Below are 21,882 nucleotides of genomic sequence, written 5' to 3'. Positions count from 1 at the left end.
ATAAAATAATTACTATTAAATCAAGTATTTTATGAATTTTTCTTTTATGAATACGGACAGTGTACTTTATCCCTTATGTCAATATATATGTTTAGAATATTTTGACCTAAATGTAAGACATTTATTTATAATAAAAAAAACACTATAAAAATATATTTTTCAATCGATTAGAACAAGATTGAAGACATCAAAGACTCCCTCATTTAAAATCTTACAATGCAAAGTAACTGTAGTATTTCTGCAGATTCATCAGAAAATACGAGTATACTTCTGAAGCAATGACTGCATAATTACTTATTTAATGCAGCATAACCACGGTTTCAGTTTTTTTTTTAACTTTAGGATTTCAAAGTAACCTCACTTGAACTGCAGTAATTTCGTAGACAGAAGCCAAAAGTTTATTTGAAATATATTAATGATAAACTATTTCAGAAAAGCTTCAAAATAACTGCAGTGTTTTTTTAGTTAAGACTACACTGCAGAAAACCTGTTGTTAACTCTAGAAAAATTACAAAACTTATTCAGTTCTGTAGATAAACTGTAATTTATTTTTAGCTGTGTTAGTTTGAAAAAAAAATAGATAAATATTCGTACAAATAAAGTGATATATTAAGTAATTCTACTCTAAACCAGTGAAAAAAATTCCTCATTCAACAGGCGTGGTGTCAAATGGAAGATAGAAACTATTGATATGAATAGAATAGGTAAATAGATTGACAAATATAATAGACAAAGTGATACAACTTATTGTTCAGATATCGTTATCACTAGATAGACTGAAACCATTTCACCCAATTAACAAAGAGCTGAATAGAGGATTGCGGCATTGAGTCACCGATTTTTTTTTAACTCTACTCAATTTTTACCTGCTCATTTGCTTTAATTTTCAAACATTTTGTGAAGTCCAGAGTTTCCTGTGCTGTCTTTTTACTTTTTATTTGCATGAGCTAAAACCTAAATTTCTTAGGTTAAGTGTAAACCTGCTACTTTTCCAGCGGAAATAGTAACTAAGTCTACTGTGGTACATAAATTGTGGGCGAAAATAGGTTGCTCGTTTCGTTGGCAAGCAGGCCGAAATAGTCCTTGACATAAAAACAATGTCGCTAAAAAACGACATGCCTTCATAAAAAGCTGCAAAAAGTTTTTTTTCCCCCACCTTCTCATTCATGCCTTCTTCCAAATGCACAACTAGTTTGAAACTATACTGGCTAAAAAATATTAGTTGTTCCTGTTGTGAAAGAAATATTTTCCCCTCATTTAATGTTAATTTTATTCTCATCTAATTCTAAGAATTAATGATCATGTTATTGGTGGTACTTAGCATATCACTGGAGCTGATTCGATTATTTTGACTAATTTCGTTTGCGGATCTAGTTGAAGATGGAACTTGTTAGAGATTTAGGCATTGGTAGAATGTGTGAGCCATGGCGATGTAACTTCAGGATCTCCCTTTCCCCAACTACCATTCTGCAATCCAGCAGATGGTATAAATAAAAAGTAAAATAATAATATTTTTGAAACCTCATTTTTTTTTCTTTTGCAAGGGTCCTTAGGACAATATATATATATATGCGAGGCGCATCCAGAATGTAAGTTTCCCTAATTTATGAGAAAAAAAAGCTCACACTTTCAGGAACATATTTACTGGCTACAAGTAAGTAAAGCAATGTTTCAGCTATTTTTCTACATAGACACGACCAGAATTGAGACACTTGTCATATCGTGGGATTAACTTTTGTATCCCTCTGTCATAGAACTCTGCCGTCTGTGAATGGAACCAGCGTGTGACAGACGTCTTTAGCTCTTCATCATTGCCAAAACGCTCACCGGAGGACAGGAATTTCTTGAAATGCAAAATTGGAATGGAATTTCTTGTTGTGCAAAAAACGTGAACATTGCTGGGAGCAATATCAGGGCTGTAGGGTGGATGATCAAACAACTCTCTGCCAAATTCCGTTAAGACAGCTGCTGTGCGCCATGCCGTATGTGGACAAGCATTATCATGGGGGAGCGCACCAGCTGCAGTGAGCATTTTTCACGACTCTTGTTTTGAATGGCAAGTCACAATTTCCGCAGTGTTTCACAGTAACGATAGACGTCTGCTGCACGCTGATTCCATTCTCAGGCAGCTGAGTTCTACGACAGAGGGATACAAAAGTTGATCCAACGATATGACAAGTGTCTCAATTCTGGTGGCGGCTATATGTTGAAAAATAGTTGAAACATTGTTGTACTTGTTGCCGATAAATATGTTCCTGAAAGTGTGAGTTCTTTTTTTGAAAAAATTAGGGAAACTTACTTTCTGGATACACCTCGTATATATATATATATATATATGTGATTCGTTTTCTAAATGCAAAGAAAGTTAAACCATGTGAAATTCATCGGCANTTTTTATGTTATATATATATATATATATATATATATATCAAGGATTCACGTAGAAATGTTCCGATGTGTAAAGTTAAGCTTAGTATTTTTTAAAAAATTAGAGCTCCGAGAATCATAATTAATTGCTCAATGAGTCACATTTCAGAGAATAGAATTATTTTACTATTCGTTACAATAGAATGTCTGCAACTGACCATTTCGTAGGTAAATCATCGCAGTTTTTGATTCAGAAGACAAGCATGGTAAACCAAACAGCGCGAGAACCCTTGTATGTATCCAAATTATTCCGATTTTTATCACATGGTTAAACATAATCACTTCACTTTTGGAGTTGAAAGTACCGAATTTTTCTCATTTTTATTCAGTGAAATCACACAGTTTTTTAAAGTCATTATTAAATGTTAATTTTGTTAGTACTTATGTTTAACTTCCAAATAAGATGATTTTTCTCCTTTTCATTAAAGAATATTAATCGTTCAGATTTATACTCAGAATACCGTTTCTTTAATTAGAAAATAAGTGATCCCTTCATTTTATATAATGCGCACTTAATTTTCCCCTATTATAAACACACAATTATTAACACTCTATTATTAACATCTTTTTTTAATATTAACATTCAACAAAATTTTGGGCCGGGATAGCCTGATCGGTAGGGTGCTGTTCGCACATCCGAGAGTTCGTGGGTTCGATCCTCGCCGCCCGAAGACTCCTCGTGTAATAAATGGTGACTGATACACGTTAAATCTGTCGAGTCACAAAGTCCTTCATGTTCCCATTACAAATCATAGCTCTGGGGCAATGATCCAGGAGTTTCCTTGTCTTCTGGATTGGTTCAAAATTACAAAACTGCGGAGTTGAACATTAGCAGTCGTAAACCCAAAACTGGGTCGGCAGTTCAACTACGGTTATAAAATAAAATATAAAATACCTCTGGGGGTACTGAATTTGAGATCGATTGTTCTGTTATTCAGTTCAACAATTACGATCTGTGGATGAATGAATGGATGAATGAATGGGTCTGCCCTATAAACGGGTGTGACGTATGGGTGTGGCAGAAGTCGAATTCATGGCCATAGATGTCGCCACTGGAAAACAAGAACAATCGCACCCCACAGCCTAAAACAGACATACGTCAACAACAACAAAAAATTTTATTTCATGATTGGCACAGCGAGAGTAAGTCATTCAAATAAGTGATATTTTTTTTAACTGAATCATGTCATTGTTAGAAAATATTTGTTCCTAGATTCAATTTCTTACACCTGGTATGATGCAATTGGAGAGAGATACCAAGATATAGCAATTTATTTGAATGGAATATACGAAACAACGGACAATAAAGTGATGATCTAAGTGATTTTCTTCCTCGTCAGAAAAGAGTTGTCACCAGAAAAACTGACGCAGGTTCTTTTTATACCCAGATAATAGACAGGCAAATAAAGTATTTGAATAAAGCAGATAGATAGATCGACAAATAGAATTATATGTTATGGAATTTTCCTTCTTTCCAGAAATGGTTGTAGTTCTTGGATAGACAAATATTATTTTCTTTTTCAAGAAATGTCAAATTGATCAAACGACAGTCTTTAAGTAAAATAAAGAAATAAATAAAATTTGATGCATGCTAAGACGAATATGAAATAGGTTTATATCAAGAAAAAATAGTTACTGCTGAACCTAGAGCCATTTTTTTTTCAAAGCATGTCGATTCAATTATGATATTTGTCATCATGACATTAATTAATAAGCGTTATGCACCAGAATGCAATAGAAAATGTTTTTTAGTTAAAAGTTAATAGATAAGAAACTTAGCAAAATTCACTAAAAGAAACTTAAACTTGCGTTATGTTATTTTTCTTGATGAAGTAATTTGTACCGGTTTTCGATAAGCAGCAATAATAAAAATTAAAAAAAAACACAAGATAAAAACTGTCATCAGACAAAAATATTTCAAATAGGAGGAACTCTAGGGAAATAAAAACAAATGATTGTTTACTTTTCAGATACACCTAATTAAGCATTTATGTTAATGTGGTTTGCTTTTGATTTATCATTTGTTGGAAATGATTTAAAAAAATGAAATGGATAATCAATGACTGATTATTTTATTCCCGGCTGTAATGACATTTCATTTCCGCATCCAACTTGAATTATGATCATTTTCCAAAAAAAGAATTTTCATTAGGTGTCTAGGAAATCTTTAGTTATAAATTATTAATGACAAAGCATTTATACATATTTTCCCTTTCCTCCTTTTTTTTTTTTTTTTTGATGAAAGAACAGGATATTTTTGCTAAAAATTTAAGAACAAATAATGACATAGTTCTGATTATGTAAACTTAGTAAGTTCATTTATGCGTATCCTAATGATTTTCAGCTATAGAATATTAAAATGAAAACTAACCATCGTCTAAAAATAAATTCTAACTAAGTTTTAATTAGTAAGAATTTCTTATAAATGATTTTCCTCTATTGATTTTGAAGTTTTATTTAGTATGAATTTCCTATAAATGATTTATTTATAGGAATTATTAATGATCCTATAAATGAATAGATTTTGATTCGCTAATAATTTTCGTCCTAATTTATTTGTTAATTTAAATGAAATATTAATTACCTTTTAGGTCATCCAGGTTTTTAATAATTTGTTTTAAAATATCCATATTTAAATAATACATTACCCATTTATATAAAAAATACATTTAAAAAGTGGAGCTTTTTGAAATGAAACGAATTTAAATTAAGTTTTAGCTTATGTTCAGCATGCAAGCAGTTTACAAATTATTCTACGAGAAATAGAGTTATAAACTTAACTGTTGTTTTATTCATTTAGTTGCTCATTTACCATTACGTTAGTTAACTGTTCGTTGAAGAAAATCTGTTAATTAAAACAATTTAAAACATTAACAAACATGTGTAATATTACAGTTGCAGCCAGCTCGTAAATTTAATTCTGCATTATTTCTCATATTAGATGGTATGGCAGATCTTTTCAAAACCATTGTCAGTAGCTCTTATATTCATATTTTGGTTAATGGTTCACTGAACTTCCGAAGCGTAGAAAAATCTGACGAAGGTGCGTATCTGTGTGAAGCAAACAATGGCGTAGGAACTGGTTTAAGTACAGTAGTGAATTTAAAAGTCCATAGTAAGTATTTAAGTTTTTTTTTCAATTGAAAATGTACTTTTGAAATGAAAGGATTTTATTTTTAGAGAACAGTGGCGAACAGGTTTTTTTTTAAAGTTAAAAAATAATTTTATCTAGAAGAAGAAATTATCAAAGTTAAAATAAAAATATTAGGGGTTTAGCATTATTTACGTTTCTTCCAAAAAAAATTCAAGAAAATATTTTAGAAGTTAATTTTAATTTTCAAAAAGGAATTTTTAAAAATTCGAAAAAGGAATTATTAAAATTTTTTTTTTCCTAAAAACTTATAGTTCTAGGTCATATACCATTCATTCCATTCCTTCTAATTGGGATCAACTAATTAAATAAAAACTTTCAAAACAGTTCTCAATTTTATATATGGACAAATAGAAATAAAACTTAATCAGTATAAATAAAGAAAAATTGATTTATTTCAAAAGTTATTGAAACAAAAGTAGTTTCGACACTTATTTTTTGATTTCTCAATTTTATTTCATTATGCTGAAAGGTACCCACAAAAATTTTCTCAAGAGGGAGGATGCAACTGATACACTACATATATATTTAATACACTACATGTATATATTACATATATATACACTACATATATATTTAAACTATACGTATGATATAAACATAAATGAAAAACAGGTTTTTAAAAATGAAATTCAAATTAAATTGCCTTTGTAACCCTTTTCTCGATTGAAAGCTTTGGTTTAACTCCTGAATTACTATACTTTGACGTCAAAAGCAAACCCCGCCTCATTTTGCATGACGTGAAGTTAGCTTTGATTTGGGGTAATTTTAAGTTAAGTTTTTTCTTAAAATTCGGGTCATTTTTTGAAATTCTGAATTGATTTTAGAGAGTTTTAAGATATAGACTATTTAAAATACACTCTAAGTATAAGATTCTATCTATACGCTCTCATAAATCTAACACATGAATAACCAATTAAGCACTTTAAAAATTAATAAAATTATAAAAAGTATATTAAACAAAATTATAAAAAGTTTAAATATTCAATACTTTCAGTAATTTAATTTTTAAATTACAAAACAACAAAGAAAAAGAGAAGCAGGGGGCTAAACAGGCTCCATCCGTCTTTCTAGTGTGTAGAGAATTTCTATGTTTAATCGATTATCTCCATTATCGTTGAACGGTTATTCGCTTTGTATTATAAAAGCCTATGCTCATACAAAATTTCATGAAAGTTTGTCTGGCATTTGGAAAAGATTATCGATCAAATCTGCAAATTCTAACTTCAGAGGATAATACCTAGTACAGTTTAAATAATTCTATGGATTAAACTCAAAGTCCAACTAAAAAAATATAGTTACGCAATATAGTTTTAAAAAATATAGTTTTTAAAAATATAGTTTTTAAAAATATAGTTTTTAAAAATATAGTTTTTAGAATTATAGTATTTAAAAATATAGTTTTTGAAGATATAGTTTTTGAAAATATAGTTACACAAATTAATTGGTGCTTGATTGTTGACATTTTCTCCAATATCACAATCCTATTTGTTTTATTGAATTTTACAACAGCGTTGCTGATACATTAATTCATAATAATAGGCTTCGCGATGCACATCTACGAAATACCTTAACTTTTATTTAAATTCGAATGATTCTAATACGTTGAAAATACAATAACCACCTCCATGCAACTACATCGATTTTTTTTCACGCATTTCCAGCCCAAGAGAATAGCTACTTTGGCTCTACTCAGTTTCGAGATGTAGCTTCCTAATCTGCCATCATTCCATAAATTTTAGATCTGAACTATAAAGAGGCTTTGTAAGACGCTTTACTTCCCTGCTCTTATATCTTTTCAAGACAAGGGATGAAACTGAATGACTTTCTCCCTCCTTTTCCTAAACATGCAGAGATACAATATTTTTAAGGTGTTTAAAAAATTTTATTGATTGAAAGTAAAAAAAAAAGAAAAACGAAAAAAATAGTTTACGTTTACTGACGTAACTAAAATATTTAAGTTTAATCAAAATTGCATTTTATATGCAAATGTGATTTCTAAAAAAAAAATTTTTTTTTTGAACAACTTTAAATTTAATTGAATATTTACAAAACTGTGTCATTAAATACCAATTGCACTGTAATTTTTTTTAATCAAATACGGTAAAAAGCACGGAACATATTCCCGAAAAACAAATCTAATGCATCTTATTTTTTAAAATAATAATTTCCGTAAAATCGTTGAATCACACTAATTAAATAAATATTATTCTGAAAATTCAGAAGAAATATTTTATAGGTAACAATGGAATTTACGGATGTGTGTGTACCCAAAGTGGCGGTACATTATACCGTAATTTAATCCGAAACATTTTAATGTGTGGGTGTGACTGTTAATAAAACGTAATTTGTTCTTCATAAATAGCCATAAATTTTTTTTAAATGTTGACATAACAGTGTAAATTTAAAACCAACATAAAAATAATAATTTTGGGCAAAAAAGGTATGTTTGCATAGATGAAATAAGCTTTAACTTCTTTCTAGATTTATTAAAATTTTTAGGAAATATTAATTTAAACAAATTTGTTAAAAATAAATTTTAATTTTTCTTTTGATATTTCCTTATGTGTTACCTTTAATATTGCATTTATTTATTTAAAATTTTATTCTAGGTGCACCGAAGTTTCATACCAAATTTTTCGTGTTAACTGAAAGAAGAGGAGAAAAAGTTGTATTAACTTGCATTTCATATGGTGATATTCCCATGACTTTCATATGGAGAAAAAATGGAGAGATTTTAGATCCACAGTCCAAGCCAAGGTAAATCTAACTAATGAGAGATTGGGACCAAGCTCAAAGTCTTTTTTTTTAACAATTTTTTTAAATTAAAAGAATATTTACGTCACGTATTTATTATATATATATATATATATATANATAATATAATATAATATAATATAATATAATATAATATAATATAATATAATATAATATAATATAATATAATATAATATAATATAATATAATATAATATAATATAATATAATATAATATAATATAATATAATATAATATAATATAATATAATATAATATAATATAATATAATATAATATAATATAATATAATATAATATAATATAATATAATATAATATAATATAATATAATATAATATAATATAATATAATATAATATAATATAATATAATATAATATAATATAATATAATATAATATAATATAATATAATATAATATAATATAATATAATATAATATAATATAATATAATATAATATAATATAATATAATATAATATAATATAATATAATATAATATAATATAATATAATATAATATAATATAATATAATATAATATAATATAATATAATATAATATAATATAATATAATATAATATAATATAATATAATATAATATAATATAATATAATATAATATAATATAATATAATATAATATAATATAATATAATATAATATAATATAATATAATATAATATAATATAATATAATATAATATAATATAATATAATATAATATAATATAATATAATATAATATAATATAATATAATATAATATAATATAATATAATATAATATAATATAATATAATATAATATAATATAATATAATATAATATAATATAATATAATATAATATAATATAATATAATATAATATAATATAATATAATATAATATAATATAATATAATATAATATAATATAATATAATATAATATAATATAATATAATATAATATAATATAATATAATATAATATAATATAATATAATATAATATAATATAATATAATATAATATAATATAATATAATATAATATAATATAATATAATATAATATAATATAATATAATATAATATAATATAATATAATATAATATAATATAATATAATATAATATAATATAATATAATATAATATAATATAATATAATATAATATAATATAATATAATATAATATAATATAATATAATATAATATAATATAATATAATATAATATAATATAATATAATATAATATAATATAATATAATATAATATAATATAATATAATATAATATAATATAATATAATATAATATAATATAATATAATATAATATAATATAATATAATATAATATAATATAATATAATATAATATAATATAATATAATATAATATAATATAATATAATATAATATAATATAATATAATATAATATAATATAATATAATATAATATAATATAATATAATATAATATAATATAATATAATATAATATAATATAATATAATATAATATAATATAATATAATATAATATAATATAATATAATATAATATAATATAATATAGTTTTTATTATTGTGGTGAAAGGCCATGATTTTGAGGACCAATTGCAGGCGTCCCACGGATCACACATTGAAAATTTAATGCTTTTGAAACTCCAGAAGTTTTAACAGTACCGAACGATGGAAGAAATCGACGATGCAAAAATGGGAATTAGTTATTAAGTTAAAAAAAAGCATTTTTTTTCTCTCTTTTCAATGGGGGATTGGTTCACCGTTTCTATCATTACTTTCAACCTATGACTTACATTATGATATGAAAAAAAAATCTATTTTATTATTCTTCAAAATTATTTTCTCTTCATTTCTTTATGTAATAGATACAGCCAGCAGCCAGAGAATGTTAAGGGGGGAGCAGGAGTTACTCTTGTCATCGAAAAAGTAGAGCGTGGCGACACAGCGACATTTACATGTTCTTCCATGAATGACTTTGGAGAAGATTCTATGAATTTTCAATTAACCATTCAAGGTAAACAAGTTTCAGATTTTCAATTTCTCTTTGAGCTACTCAGCTGAGACAGTTTCAGGCCCCGATAAATCTTTTTTCTTGAACTGTATTTTATCGATTTCCTGTCGTAGAAGACATTTGTAAACACGATTATCGATTTCTGCTTCATAACCATGGTTGACGTTATTAGGTAAATTTTGTTATGGCTTGAAATTTATGATATACTTATTCACCAGCGTTGCTGCATAAAATCTATAACTATCTAAAAACTGGTCGAAACATATTTCACATTAGCGTCATGTTTATTTATTTTTACTTGCATAGGAATATTCGCATAAAGATACAATTCGAACTTTGCTTTCTAAGTCCGAATGTGTTTTCAATTGTTTGAATTTTCTAAATAGTTTTAAAAATTATTGTTTATTTTTCGACCTTTGGCTTAAATAAACATTTAGAAGAAGTTAAGCTCGAATGTTAAGTTACCTTTTGAAATTAAATTGCACATTACTCACAAAAATAAGCACTTTTATGTAAAATTTGCATAGAAAATGCATTCTTTTCAATTAAAATGTAAAATTTTATTAAATGAAACTTTTTGGAGGACTTCTCTAAAAAACTTCCTAATTGTTTACACATGCAATCAAAAATATCTCACATCCAAAATTCTAAAAAACTAATCATTGTCTTTTTTATGCAGTTATTGTTTTCTATTTTTATACACGAAAAAATAACAATTCTAACTTAAAATAAATGTTATATCTTAAGTAACAACTAAACCACATAGAGTATATACGATGATATCTTCTTAATGACTGTTCTGTTCCATTCGTCAACTATTTTTGGCAAAATAGTATTAAATAAAGAAATTAAAGTGGATTGATTTTATATCTATAATCAAATGTAGGAATTAAGGTGGATTTTTGAATTATTCTAATTTCTTATAAAGATGTTCCAGATGCTCCCCAAAATCTTGAAATTCATGATGTAGGAAGTCGAACAGTAAGGTTGACCTGGAATAGACCATTTAATGGTAATTCTCCCATTCTGCATTACTCCATTTCTTGGCGAGACATAAAAGGTAAGTACGTTTTTACTTTTGATTGACAATAAAAAATAATAATATTCGCGTGATCAATTGGTCCTATCAATACTGTCGTCATATCAATGTGTTTATAGAAAAAACAACTATGAAGAGAATCGGAGATCTTTAAAAATAGTCAGGTAAAAGTCTTTGTTAGAATTCAAAACCCAACAATAAGGAAAATTGTTCAAAGAAGAATAGGTTAGTAAATTAGGGCTAAAGGATTTTGAGTAATCTAACTACTTATAGCAGAAGTCAGTTAAAAACTCCCTTAATGACTTATGGTGCAAGGGTCATGATTTCTTTCAATGTAATATTAACAATCTCTAATTTAAAGTCATATTATATTTTTTGAATAAAAATATGAAGGGTGTAAAACAGAACCCAAACAATATAATGCAATGTTTTAGTTTTGTATTATCTTTTTTTAGAAATTTCGTTAATTATGTATTTGATTATTTAAACAAGAATAGTTTAAAGCTTAAATGACAAATTTTTTTAGATCAATCTTTAGGTGGTCCGCTAACAGTACCTGGAGACGAAACAACATTAACTGTAAGGGGATTAAGTCCAAAAACAAGGTACTTCTTCCGAGTGAAATGTGAAAATAGCTTGGGCGAAAGTCAGTATGGAGCAGAAGTAGCAGTCACCACTCTGGAAGAACGTAGGTATAAATATTTTCATACTACTTAAAAAAATAGCGGAATGAAAATTACATTTAAAGCACCCATTTTAAAAATCAACACTATGTAATTCTTAAATTTTTGGTCATTTTTTCATAGTATAAATGAGACTAAGAACATTGTGACTTTTGAATTACTAGCAATAAAATATAGACCATGCTTTTATCTAAACAGTTTTCAAGATATAAAGTTTAATCTTTCTTTCTCTTTCGAAAAATTGTTTTACCATTCAAAATTAAAAATTTGAAATAATGCACTTAAGATTTATTCTATAAAGCAAATATGCCTATCTACTATTTTATTTTTTGTATTCCACGCTTATTGCTGAGATTATCGTGTTGATCGTATCGGTGCATTGAAGGGAAGATTTTACTTAACGGCTTACAAAAAGAGGATTAAAAAGTGTATCAAGTGAAAAAAAAAGCGAAAAAAGATATTTGTGATTAAAAATAAAATTGTCACTTAAGTCTAAAAAATTTAAGTCTTATAATTTTAGGCTTATGTAACTCGAGAGATATATGTGTTATGAATAGTACGATAAATCAGCGATAGCTGCACATTGACCATAAAATAAATGTCGACAATATCAAAATTATTTCCTCTCCAGTCACAACAGCTCATATTCATGCCCTGAAATGTTGCTTGATTTATACGAATGCTGATTCACTTGTTGAGCACATTAGTCCTTAACAAACTTATCAAAGTGCATGGGATTGCATGTTTCCCTGATTCGCCCCTCTCAGCCACAGATGTTCTGTTTTTCCATATTTGTTTTTATTTCGCGGCAACTGCGTTCTTTTAGTTTTGTTCCTCAGCAGTTTTTTCCTTTTCGTTTACATCTTTACGTTTTAATTTTTAACCACGTTTGTTTCTTCTAAGTCATGTCTGACAAGCCTTGAGAGTGGGCGTCCATTCTTGGGTGCTAGAAATATGTTGAGTTTTATTCTCATTCTCTCTCTCTCTATATATATATATTTTCAAAAAAATCATTGTTTGATAAAGGTTTTGTTATGTTTAGCATAATGAAAATTTTCAGTATTTTAAATCTAAAAGTCAATAGTTTTGAAATAGTGAATTATATTTTTCAGGATTTACAAATTGCTTAAAACACTTAAAAGCTAAATTAAAGAAAAGAAATTCAAATAAACCACTCAAAGTAAAACCACGTTACGTTTATAACACTTGTTACAACTTCAAAGACTTTTTTATAACCTTTCCAGTACTGCAAGCCAAACACGATTGGCTCTAGAAGTAATAAATAAATAAACAAACAAATGAACTTAAGTAAATAAATAAATCCCTTCAAAGAAGAATTCAATAGTTTACAGAATCTCATCGAGAACGAGAGGTTGGTATTTCTATTTCTTTTTATTTATCGATTTCTCTTGTAATTGTGTTATTGCAGTTTGGTGTGGGGAAAGATAAATGATTTTCGGAAATAAAGTATAAATAACTAACTTTATATTACAACGCTATTTTTAGAGAGAAAAAATATAGCGATCAAAGAAAAAAGCTTAAATAATATTAAGTTGCAAATAAAGATAGCAAAAAGAATATTTCCCTTTAATATGTTCAGACGCTTTTTGCTTACCACATCTTAGATATTATCAATTTTCCAACATTATAATTTCTGTTACTTAAGATTGATGTAAAACTAATAAACTTCTTCATCCTTCCTCTATTGTGCTCAAAATTAAAAGATTTCTCGAATTTCATCAATAACTTCAGAGCTAATTGAAACTATTTATAAAAAATTAGAGTGAAGATAGGTTGATTTGATACTAAGATTGTAACCATTTTATAGTTATAATAGGTATTACACATGAGTATGTAAGTATTGTTACATATTTACATACATACTCATGTGTAATTACTATTGGTGTCGAAAGATATGGGATATGATTGACTGAAAAGAACAATAAAATAAGTTTATAAGGAGTTAATTCTTTCTTCGTTAATTTTCAACAATGTGCTGGATTAACATTATAGTTTCACTGATTGAAGCAAACAGATTAGATATCACTATAACAATTGGCCGTTTTTGTTCAGAAACGCTCTTTTCAAGCTTAGATGTGTGCCGGAGGGAAGTCACAAGTTGAAATCGTCCTCCTCAGACCATCCCGGTCTTGTTTGCAAAGATTTAAATCTAGAGACCTAACTAATCATTATGTACGGTTATGGTTTTTTTCTTTCCCAGAATAATCCTTTACAGTATGATATGCTGCCAAAATTGAAAGAACATTAGAGTAAAATTTTGGCTATATTTACTCATGTCAGGGGGGGCATAAGTTCCAAGACATCATTTCTCTTACATGAGTCTCAGTATATTTGTCAAAGCCATGAAAGTCGCATTTAGACTGAAGCCTGCGTGGAACATCGAAACTCGTCTGCCATAATGAACTATTTCTCGTAAGTTGGACGTAGAGTAACATGTCTACGTAGTAACACAATTATATGGACGTAGAGTACACAATTTATGGACGTAGAGTAACACAATTATACAAAAAGAGAGGCGGGAGCCCTTTACCTTCCTCAAATTTCAGAGAAATCAACAATTATGAAAATTATAAGTAAAGTCTCTTAATGTTGAACACAAATAACGCTACTATATAACAAATTAAATATAAGTAATAAGCCTTTTTTCATTGTCAAATCACTTATATCGTTATAACGTTGTTATTGCTTCAGGTATTATACATCAAATAATTTTCTTGTTTCTAAAATACATTTCCTTTACTCAAAACATGTTTCTTATTTCTAGCTCCTAGAAATGCCCCTTTAGGAGTTAAAGCAATTCCAATTTCATCGACATCCATTAACATTTCTTGGCAGGTAAGTTAGTAAATTCTTATTTAACATATCACAGTCCGAAAGAAGATCATTTAACATAATAGTAATTTTAGCGTTATTTAGCATAGCGCTGAAATACGATCTTGAGTTTTAATCTATTAAGTTCAATTTTGAAGTTAATTAAAGTGTAATACCGCAGAAACTAATTTGCTAACTATTAAAGACACATTCTTAACTAATCACTATTTCTAAACTCCCTCAACGCTCAAGTCTCTCTTTCAAGTTTCAAACTACTAATTAATTTTATTGTAGTCAAAATACTAGTTAATTTTATTTTTGCTGCATTGCGAAATGAATGTTTTTTTTCGGTTTTAACGCTATCTCGGAGGATCGTAATATTTTGAAGATTGCTTGTAGTAAAACTATGCTAATAGTTTCGTGGGAGTTTTGTAGACACTGTATAAAATTGTTCTATATGAAACTCTATAAGCCTTGCGTTTCCAGGTCCATACAAAATTAAAGGGTGGAGTCATTGTAACAGCTTTTGAGGATTATTATATCAATTTTGCCTTAAAGGCTAACATTTGAAGCTACAAAAAAGCCGCAATAAATTATATTGCTCTAGTCTTCTCTTTTAAAAATATAGGGATTCATTGAATATATTGTATTGATAAATATAGAAACATTAATTTTTTTAAAAATCTGTGGATATTTTTTTAGAAAAAAAATTAAAAGAATCATATTTTCAATAGGAATAAAAAAAACGCAGTAATCCATTGAAAATATCTCGAAGTAAGGATCTCCTCTGAATTAATGCATGCATAAGTTAAAGAATATAATTTTTAGCATACATTGTTACTCAAACAAATTGCTCACAAAGTTTAAATCACATAAATTGTTTAAAATAGTTAATGTATAAGACCGAAGATTAAATGTGTGAGATGAAGAAATACAAATTCGATTAAAAAAAGTCTACAAGCTCCTCCTAAAGTATTATTTTTCAGTCCCTCTTTTTTTTTTTTAAAAAAAAAACTACTTTTATACTTTGAACAATATAAAGGGATATATGAGATTAGTCAATAGCATATTTGATACACGAAATTTCTTTCTGGCTTTACAGTTCCAGTAAGAAACAAAAACATTGATTTAAATGCTGCATACTTGAATCTTGAAATACATAACTTTAAAACTTTACAAATACCTCTATACTGGCGTGCAATTGAAAAATTTGAATTGATTTGGAATTTAACTTTAAAATTGAAATTTATTTCGAGAGAAGTAACTTGACAACTTTTTTTCTTTCTATTGCTAAGGCTATGAATGCTAAAATAGAGCATCAAAAAACTAATAAAATAAAATTCGTGTTGGAATTTTTTTTTGCAATGTGTAGCTTACCACACAAAGATGCCAAATATGTAAAAAACTCATTTAGGAATTTTTGTCGCTTGCATTGATTTTTTCAATTGCACGGGAGAACACATCCATTGCTTTTTGATATATTACACTGATGTAAGAAATTAAGTGAATTCTCTAGGACTACAGAATCGATTTTAATGAAATTTGATATGTACATACATTGATACAATACAAAACAAACAACTATTCAGCAATTGTAATACACACATATGATCATGCGTAACTCTCTTTGGAGTCTGAAGGTAAGAAATTGCCACATGGCAATTCAGGCCAATTGCCACAGGAAATAATAAACTGCCTTATTTCAAGTATGAAATCACGCTGGAAGGCCTGTATATCTGAAAGAGGGGGCCATACCCACGATTAACCCATTTTTTTGTACATTCTGCAACCTCTGTTTCATACCTTCCGATTCCAACTAGTGTTACGCATGACCAAGAGTGTGTATTGCAATTGTTGAATGTTTATTTGTTTTGTATTGCATCAATGTATGTATATATAATATTTCATTGAAATCGGTCCAGTATTAATAGAGATAATCCATCAAGTCTGCAAATTCTCTTAATTTCTTACACGAGTGTTTTTGTTGATCATCCATATTAAATTCATTGCAGTGTCTCTTTGCTTCCTGACAAAAATACACAATTCTTTTTGTTATTAAATAAATAAATTGTTATTTGTCAATGTTTTAATATGTAAAATTATCTCTGAATAGAACAACATTTAAAAGGATTCAATATTTATGCATTAGGGTTTAATATTATAATGAATATATAAGAAGCTCTGTTCATCCTATAAGTGTCTATAATGCATAAAAAGTAAAATTTTATAGATTCAGATACTTTTTACAATAAATACGAAAAACAATTCTTTTCAGAGGCCAATTGAAATTGATAGAACGCGTAATGTAGATGGATTTTATGTCGGATATAAAACAAAAGATGGAATTGAACCATATACTTTTAAATCAACGGTGATCAGTGAGGGAGTCGTACAATATTATGAACTTCGCAATTTGAATCGATATACAGAATACAGTGTTATTGTTCAACCCTTTAACAGTCGGGGAGCTGGTCCACCTTCTGATGAAGTTTTAACCAGAACTTTGGAGTTTGGTAAGCATTAAAAAAATTATATTAGTTTATAATTGCTATTAAACTTATACTTTCCATTCTAAGATAGTTTAAATAGACATTTTATACTTAATTATTAATCAGTAGCGTATTAAAAAAAGTAAAAGAGAAGAAGACTGAGGTAACTTAACTTTTTCCTGTTTGTTACATACATAAATTTGTTTTCAATAGGGAAATATGTGTTGTTTACACCTTTCTGCCATTAACTTACTTTTTAAAGGTGATGCTTATAATTTCTGATTTTCAAGCGCAATAAATAAAAACAAATTTTGATAATTATTTTAATTATATCCTCACTGCAAAAAATTCCAGATCAAATCACAATATATAGTACCGGCACTTTGAAAATGCACTTCGGCATTCGTAAAATCCATTTTACCTTAAACTCTATTTTGCAGTAAAATACTTTTTAGCATAAAATTCATTTTACCGTAAAATCTATTTTACAGTGAAATATTTTATCATAATTTTTCCAGTTTAATTTATTTAATTAGAGTGTTTCAGTGATTTACGAAAATTACTACTTTGAAAATTACGGTATATTACTTTTGTTCCGTAACATACTCTGAAAAAAATTAATTTTACTGCAAAAATACCGGCACACTGAGGGCTGATTGTTTTTACGCTAATTTGATCCGGAATTGAACAATGAAAGAATTTTTTTTTTAAAAAATGAATTTTCTTAAAACATACCTAATAAATTATCCAAAAAGATAACGTTTTAACTCACTAATTTATTTGATTTGCATGCTTGAACTTTTACTTGCCATAAAATAGTGTTATACTTTCAGGAAAATAAATAATTTCATAAACTTTCAATACAAATCTTGAATAAAATCAAAAAATCAAAAATCTATTTCTTTTAATATTTTATTTGGCATTTGCAAATATGCCTAACTGTATGTAGAAAAGATGTTTTTTCACTATTGTTTGCATTTACTTCCTAAATGATGTACTAACATATTTTAAAATATTGAAAAAGCAACTAAAATTGCGCTATAAGCAAAAGAAAATGGTTTCCAAAAAAATAAGAATGTATTTAACTGATTTATTTCAATTTCTACAAATTGTAGGTTTTATGTAGATTCTTTTGAAAGACAATTGCTTTTGCTTACATTTTATTAATGAAGCAAGTTCAACAACATGGAAGAAGGAAAATTTTTCTATAAGCGAATCATTCAAGCATTTAAAATAAATTCAAGAAATAATAAACCATTGTTAATCACGATGTCACAATGTTTCGTGAATTATCAATAAGCTTATCTAGAAAGGCATAAATGAACAAAAATTGTGTAGCGTTTTGCTTATTAATATTTCAGATGTTCATCAACGAGTGAATAAGGGAAATTTATTTGGGGATCAGTAAAAAAAAATAAAGAATTGATGATGTCTAAACAAAGCATTTGTTTCGAGGTTTGTTTGTAAGATTATGAATGAAATATTGAATGGTTGAGATAAAAGATTGCAAACATATATCAGAATTGGATGCAAAAGTTACTTCGATGCAGTTATTGTATTGTCATTAATTCAGAAACAATCCATATTATTTAGGGAAGGAGAAAATAAATAATAATTATATTCACTGCAATTGTTTTGGGAATTACGCTTATAAAATCTGAGCATTTATAGAATTATAAACGTCGCATGTAGAAGTAGACATGTTTTAAAAGTTATTATCGTAATATAATTAAAAATCTTTCATACTTATTTTCGGTAAAGTACTAGTTGAATCATAATAGTTTAATTTGTAAATGTAAATCAAGCTCATAATTCATAAATAACATTTATACCAATATACGTGAGTAGAACATAAATAATAATTTTTAATTTTCTTTTAACTGCGAATTATCTATTGAAATATTATTTGTAAATTATGTAAATGGTAAACTTTCTCTACATTGGAACATTAGTTTATTGCGAAAATGTATAAATATTGATGAATTGCTGTAAATAAGAATTTAAAACATTTCAATAAATTTTACTTTTAAAAATTATTTACATAGAAATGTATTAAAATTATAATATTTTATTTTATTAAAATTAACCTTTGTTTGAATGTGACTATAATACAGTATATTTTGCCTTTTGAAAAAATATCGTGTTTATATCTTTACTTATTCTGATAAAATTGTAAATCTAAATACACTTTTACTCAATTCAAGAAAAATATAGCGTTGAAATAAGGTTTTCTTGGTTTAAAATTAATTTCTTATTTTTTAATGCATTTTATTTAACAAGTAGGAATATTGAGTTAGGGTTACACAAACTATCTTAAATTGAAATTAATATATTTTGCTGTTAACAAAAACATAATTTTAGTTTAAATCTTGTAATTATTATTTACTTGCATCGCGAAATTCAACTCTCAAAATCTTATAAATGCCATGAGAAGCATTCCATTTAAAATATTTTAGGTAGACTTATTGTCAAATTATTAAGTTTATACACATTCTATAAAGAGCGTTTATACAATTTTAGTTAAAAGCGTAATATAAAGAATAAGAAATATAATAAAAACACGTATATTTATTTTAAATATATTTTGTATGGAACTACCTTCAAAAACAAAATGAATTTCATTTTAATAGCAAAAGAAATGTTATTTTTTTTCAATTGACAAGCCTGATAACTGCCTATAAAAGTCTAAACAATAATTATAAAATTGTTATTTCACGAATATTTTATTCTAAACAAAACTCTTACATTGTTGCCATGTAAATGTTTTTATCAATTTTATTCTGTAACATAAATAATATTTTAATGCAGATGCACCAGGGATTCCTTCAATAAAGTCATATTTTACAACTTCCAAAACTATAAAACTTTCGTGGGAAATAAATGTTACTCCGTATGCTCCTGTTTTAGGTAAGTCTGAATAATTTTATTATTTTTATAAACTAAAAAAATGAAATAAATTAGTCGTTAGCTATTATTTACCTAAAGTAGCTTTTGAAGTTTAGCTATAAGTTAATTTGTGTTCTTCGTACAGTTATTGACGAAATTAACATAACCAAGTACCTATCAGGTATTTTGGGCAAAATTTATCATAAAATTTTGGAAACATGATTTTGCAACGAATGCGGTTAATGTAATAAATTCGAATAATAATAATAATAACATGCTTTGATAGATATTTTCGATCGAACCGGAATGGTATCCACACAAGATTACGAGAAATTGTAAAATAATAATTAGGGAAATATATTAATAGTTAAATTTTTTTAAAGCTTAAAATGAAATTGCTAAAGACCCTATATTCTACATATTCACCGGAAATTGTTTATAAATTATATTAACGGAAGTACAATTCACTGGACTTTTTTGCAAAATTGTTTCTAGGTTTTCAATTCTGTTGGTTCATTAAGTTTCACTTTTTTATTCGCCTTTATAGTGCAGCTTTCATTTCTCTTCTCTAAGATTACTTGTAAACAACACTCTACTCAGATAGAATTTAACAACATGCCCTGTTATTTTCATCTATGTTTTTCTAATTAATCAAATTTCCTGGTTTAGTACTACTGGTAACTCATGCGAACAATGCAGCAAACAAAACCATAGTGTGTGGTATCGTTATGCATCTCGTAGATATGGTGCTAAGATCAAGCAAATTTTGTAAATATTATAAACTTAAAAAAAGTACTTAATCGGTAATAACCAATATATTGCAAAAGTAATACTACCTGTAATTTAACTATCAATATCAAGAATTTACCAAATAGCATTGTTTCCAAAGCATTGAAAAACTTCTTTTACGCTAAATTTCAACTCTACCATTGTCGAAAAACAGAAAAAAATTATAGCAGTCCTCTTAAAGCCAGTACCTTATCAGAAAGAATATATTTTCACTTCTTATAATTTCAACAAAAGAGATAAACATTGAGTATGCATGAAGAGTTACCTTACATTACATTCTATGAAATAAAATAGCATATGTCACTATGATTCAGTTATCAGTCACCAGAAAACTCAGCCATCTTATTTTCTGTTTTCATCAGGTATATTTATATTCGAACACCATTATTTATCTTGAATGAGTGCCCTAATGTTTTTTGACTGAAATGTACTCAACGTAGCTTAATGAATTACTTAATATGTAAAAAAAAAAATCAGTCGTATTATATTCGTAATGCTGAATTTGTAAAAGTTAGATTGTGCCCGGTTTGCTACCTTTTTTGGAATAATGTAATTCAGATAAATTTGTTTACAGGTTATATTTTATACAACAAAATGGAAGGAAGTACGTGGCAAGAAATAAGACTAAAAGGAGATTACAAGGAGCATCTGTTCCAAGATCTTCAATGTGGCACTAAATACTTCTGCTACATAGTAGCTTTTAATAGTGCTGGACGAGGAAACAGCAGTGAAATTATTTCCGTAAAAACCGATGGGAATGGTAAAAAAATTGCTTATTAAACACTGTAATCACATGGTTATCTTAATTTAAGACTATTTCA

The 21,882-nt window shown here is 26.8% G+C and overlaps 1 protein-coding gene across 1 annotated transcript in view; it reads left to right on the top strand.

Annotated features, from left to right (window-relative positions):
* Positions 1–21,882, top strand: part of LOC107448584 (cell adhesion molecule Dscam1) — a 106,882-nt gene that overhangs the window by 72,279 nt on the left and 12,721 nt on the right. Inside the window, exons 12-20 of the mRNA XM_021146874.3 lie at positions 5,369–5,542; positions 8,191–8,338; positions 10,198–10,346; positions 11,272–11,403; positions 11,909–12,070; positions 14,851–14,921; positions 17,173–17,410; positions 20,195–20,293; positions 21,636–21,821. Of these exons, the coding sequence (XP_021002533.3) occupies positions 5,369–5,542; positions 8,191–8,338; positions 10,198–10,346; positions 11,272–11,403; positions 11,909–12,070; positions 14,851–14,921; positions 17,173–17,410; positions 20,195–20,293; positions 21,636–21,821 (1,359 nt within the window). The remainder of the gene's footprint in view (positions 1–5,368; positions 5,543–8,190; positions 8,339–10,197; positions 10,347–11,271; positions 11,404–11,908; positions 12,071–14,850; positions 14,922–17,172; positions 17,411–20,194; positions 20,294–21,635; positions 21,822–21,882) is intronic.

This window comes from Parasteatoda tepidariorum, chromosome 8 (assembly GCF_043381705.1).
Source record: "Parasteatoda tepidariorum isolate YZ-2023 chromosome 8, CAS_Ptep_4.0, whole genome shotgun sequence".
NCBI lineage: Eukaryota > Metazoa > Arthropoda > Arachnida > Araneae > Theridiidae > Parasteatoda > Parasteatoda tepidariorum.
The sequence above is the reverse complement of the archived record's forward strand: the minus strand, read 5'-3'. Positions and strand labels throughout refer to the sequence as shown.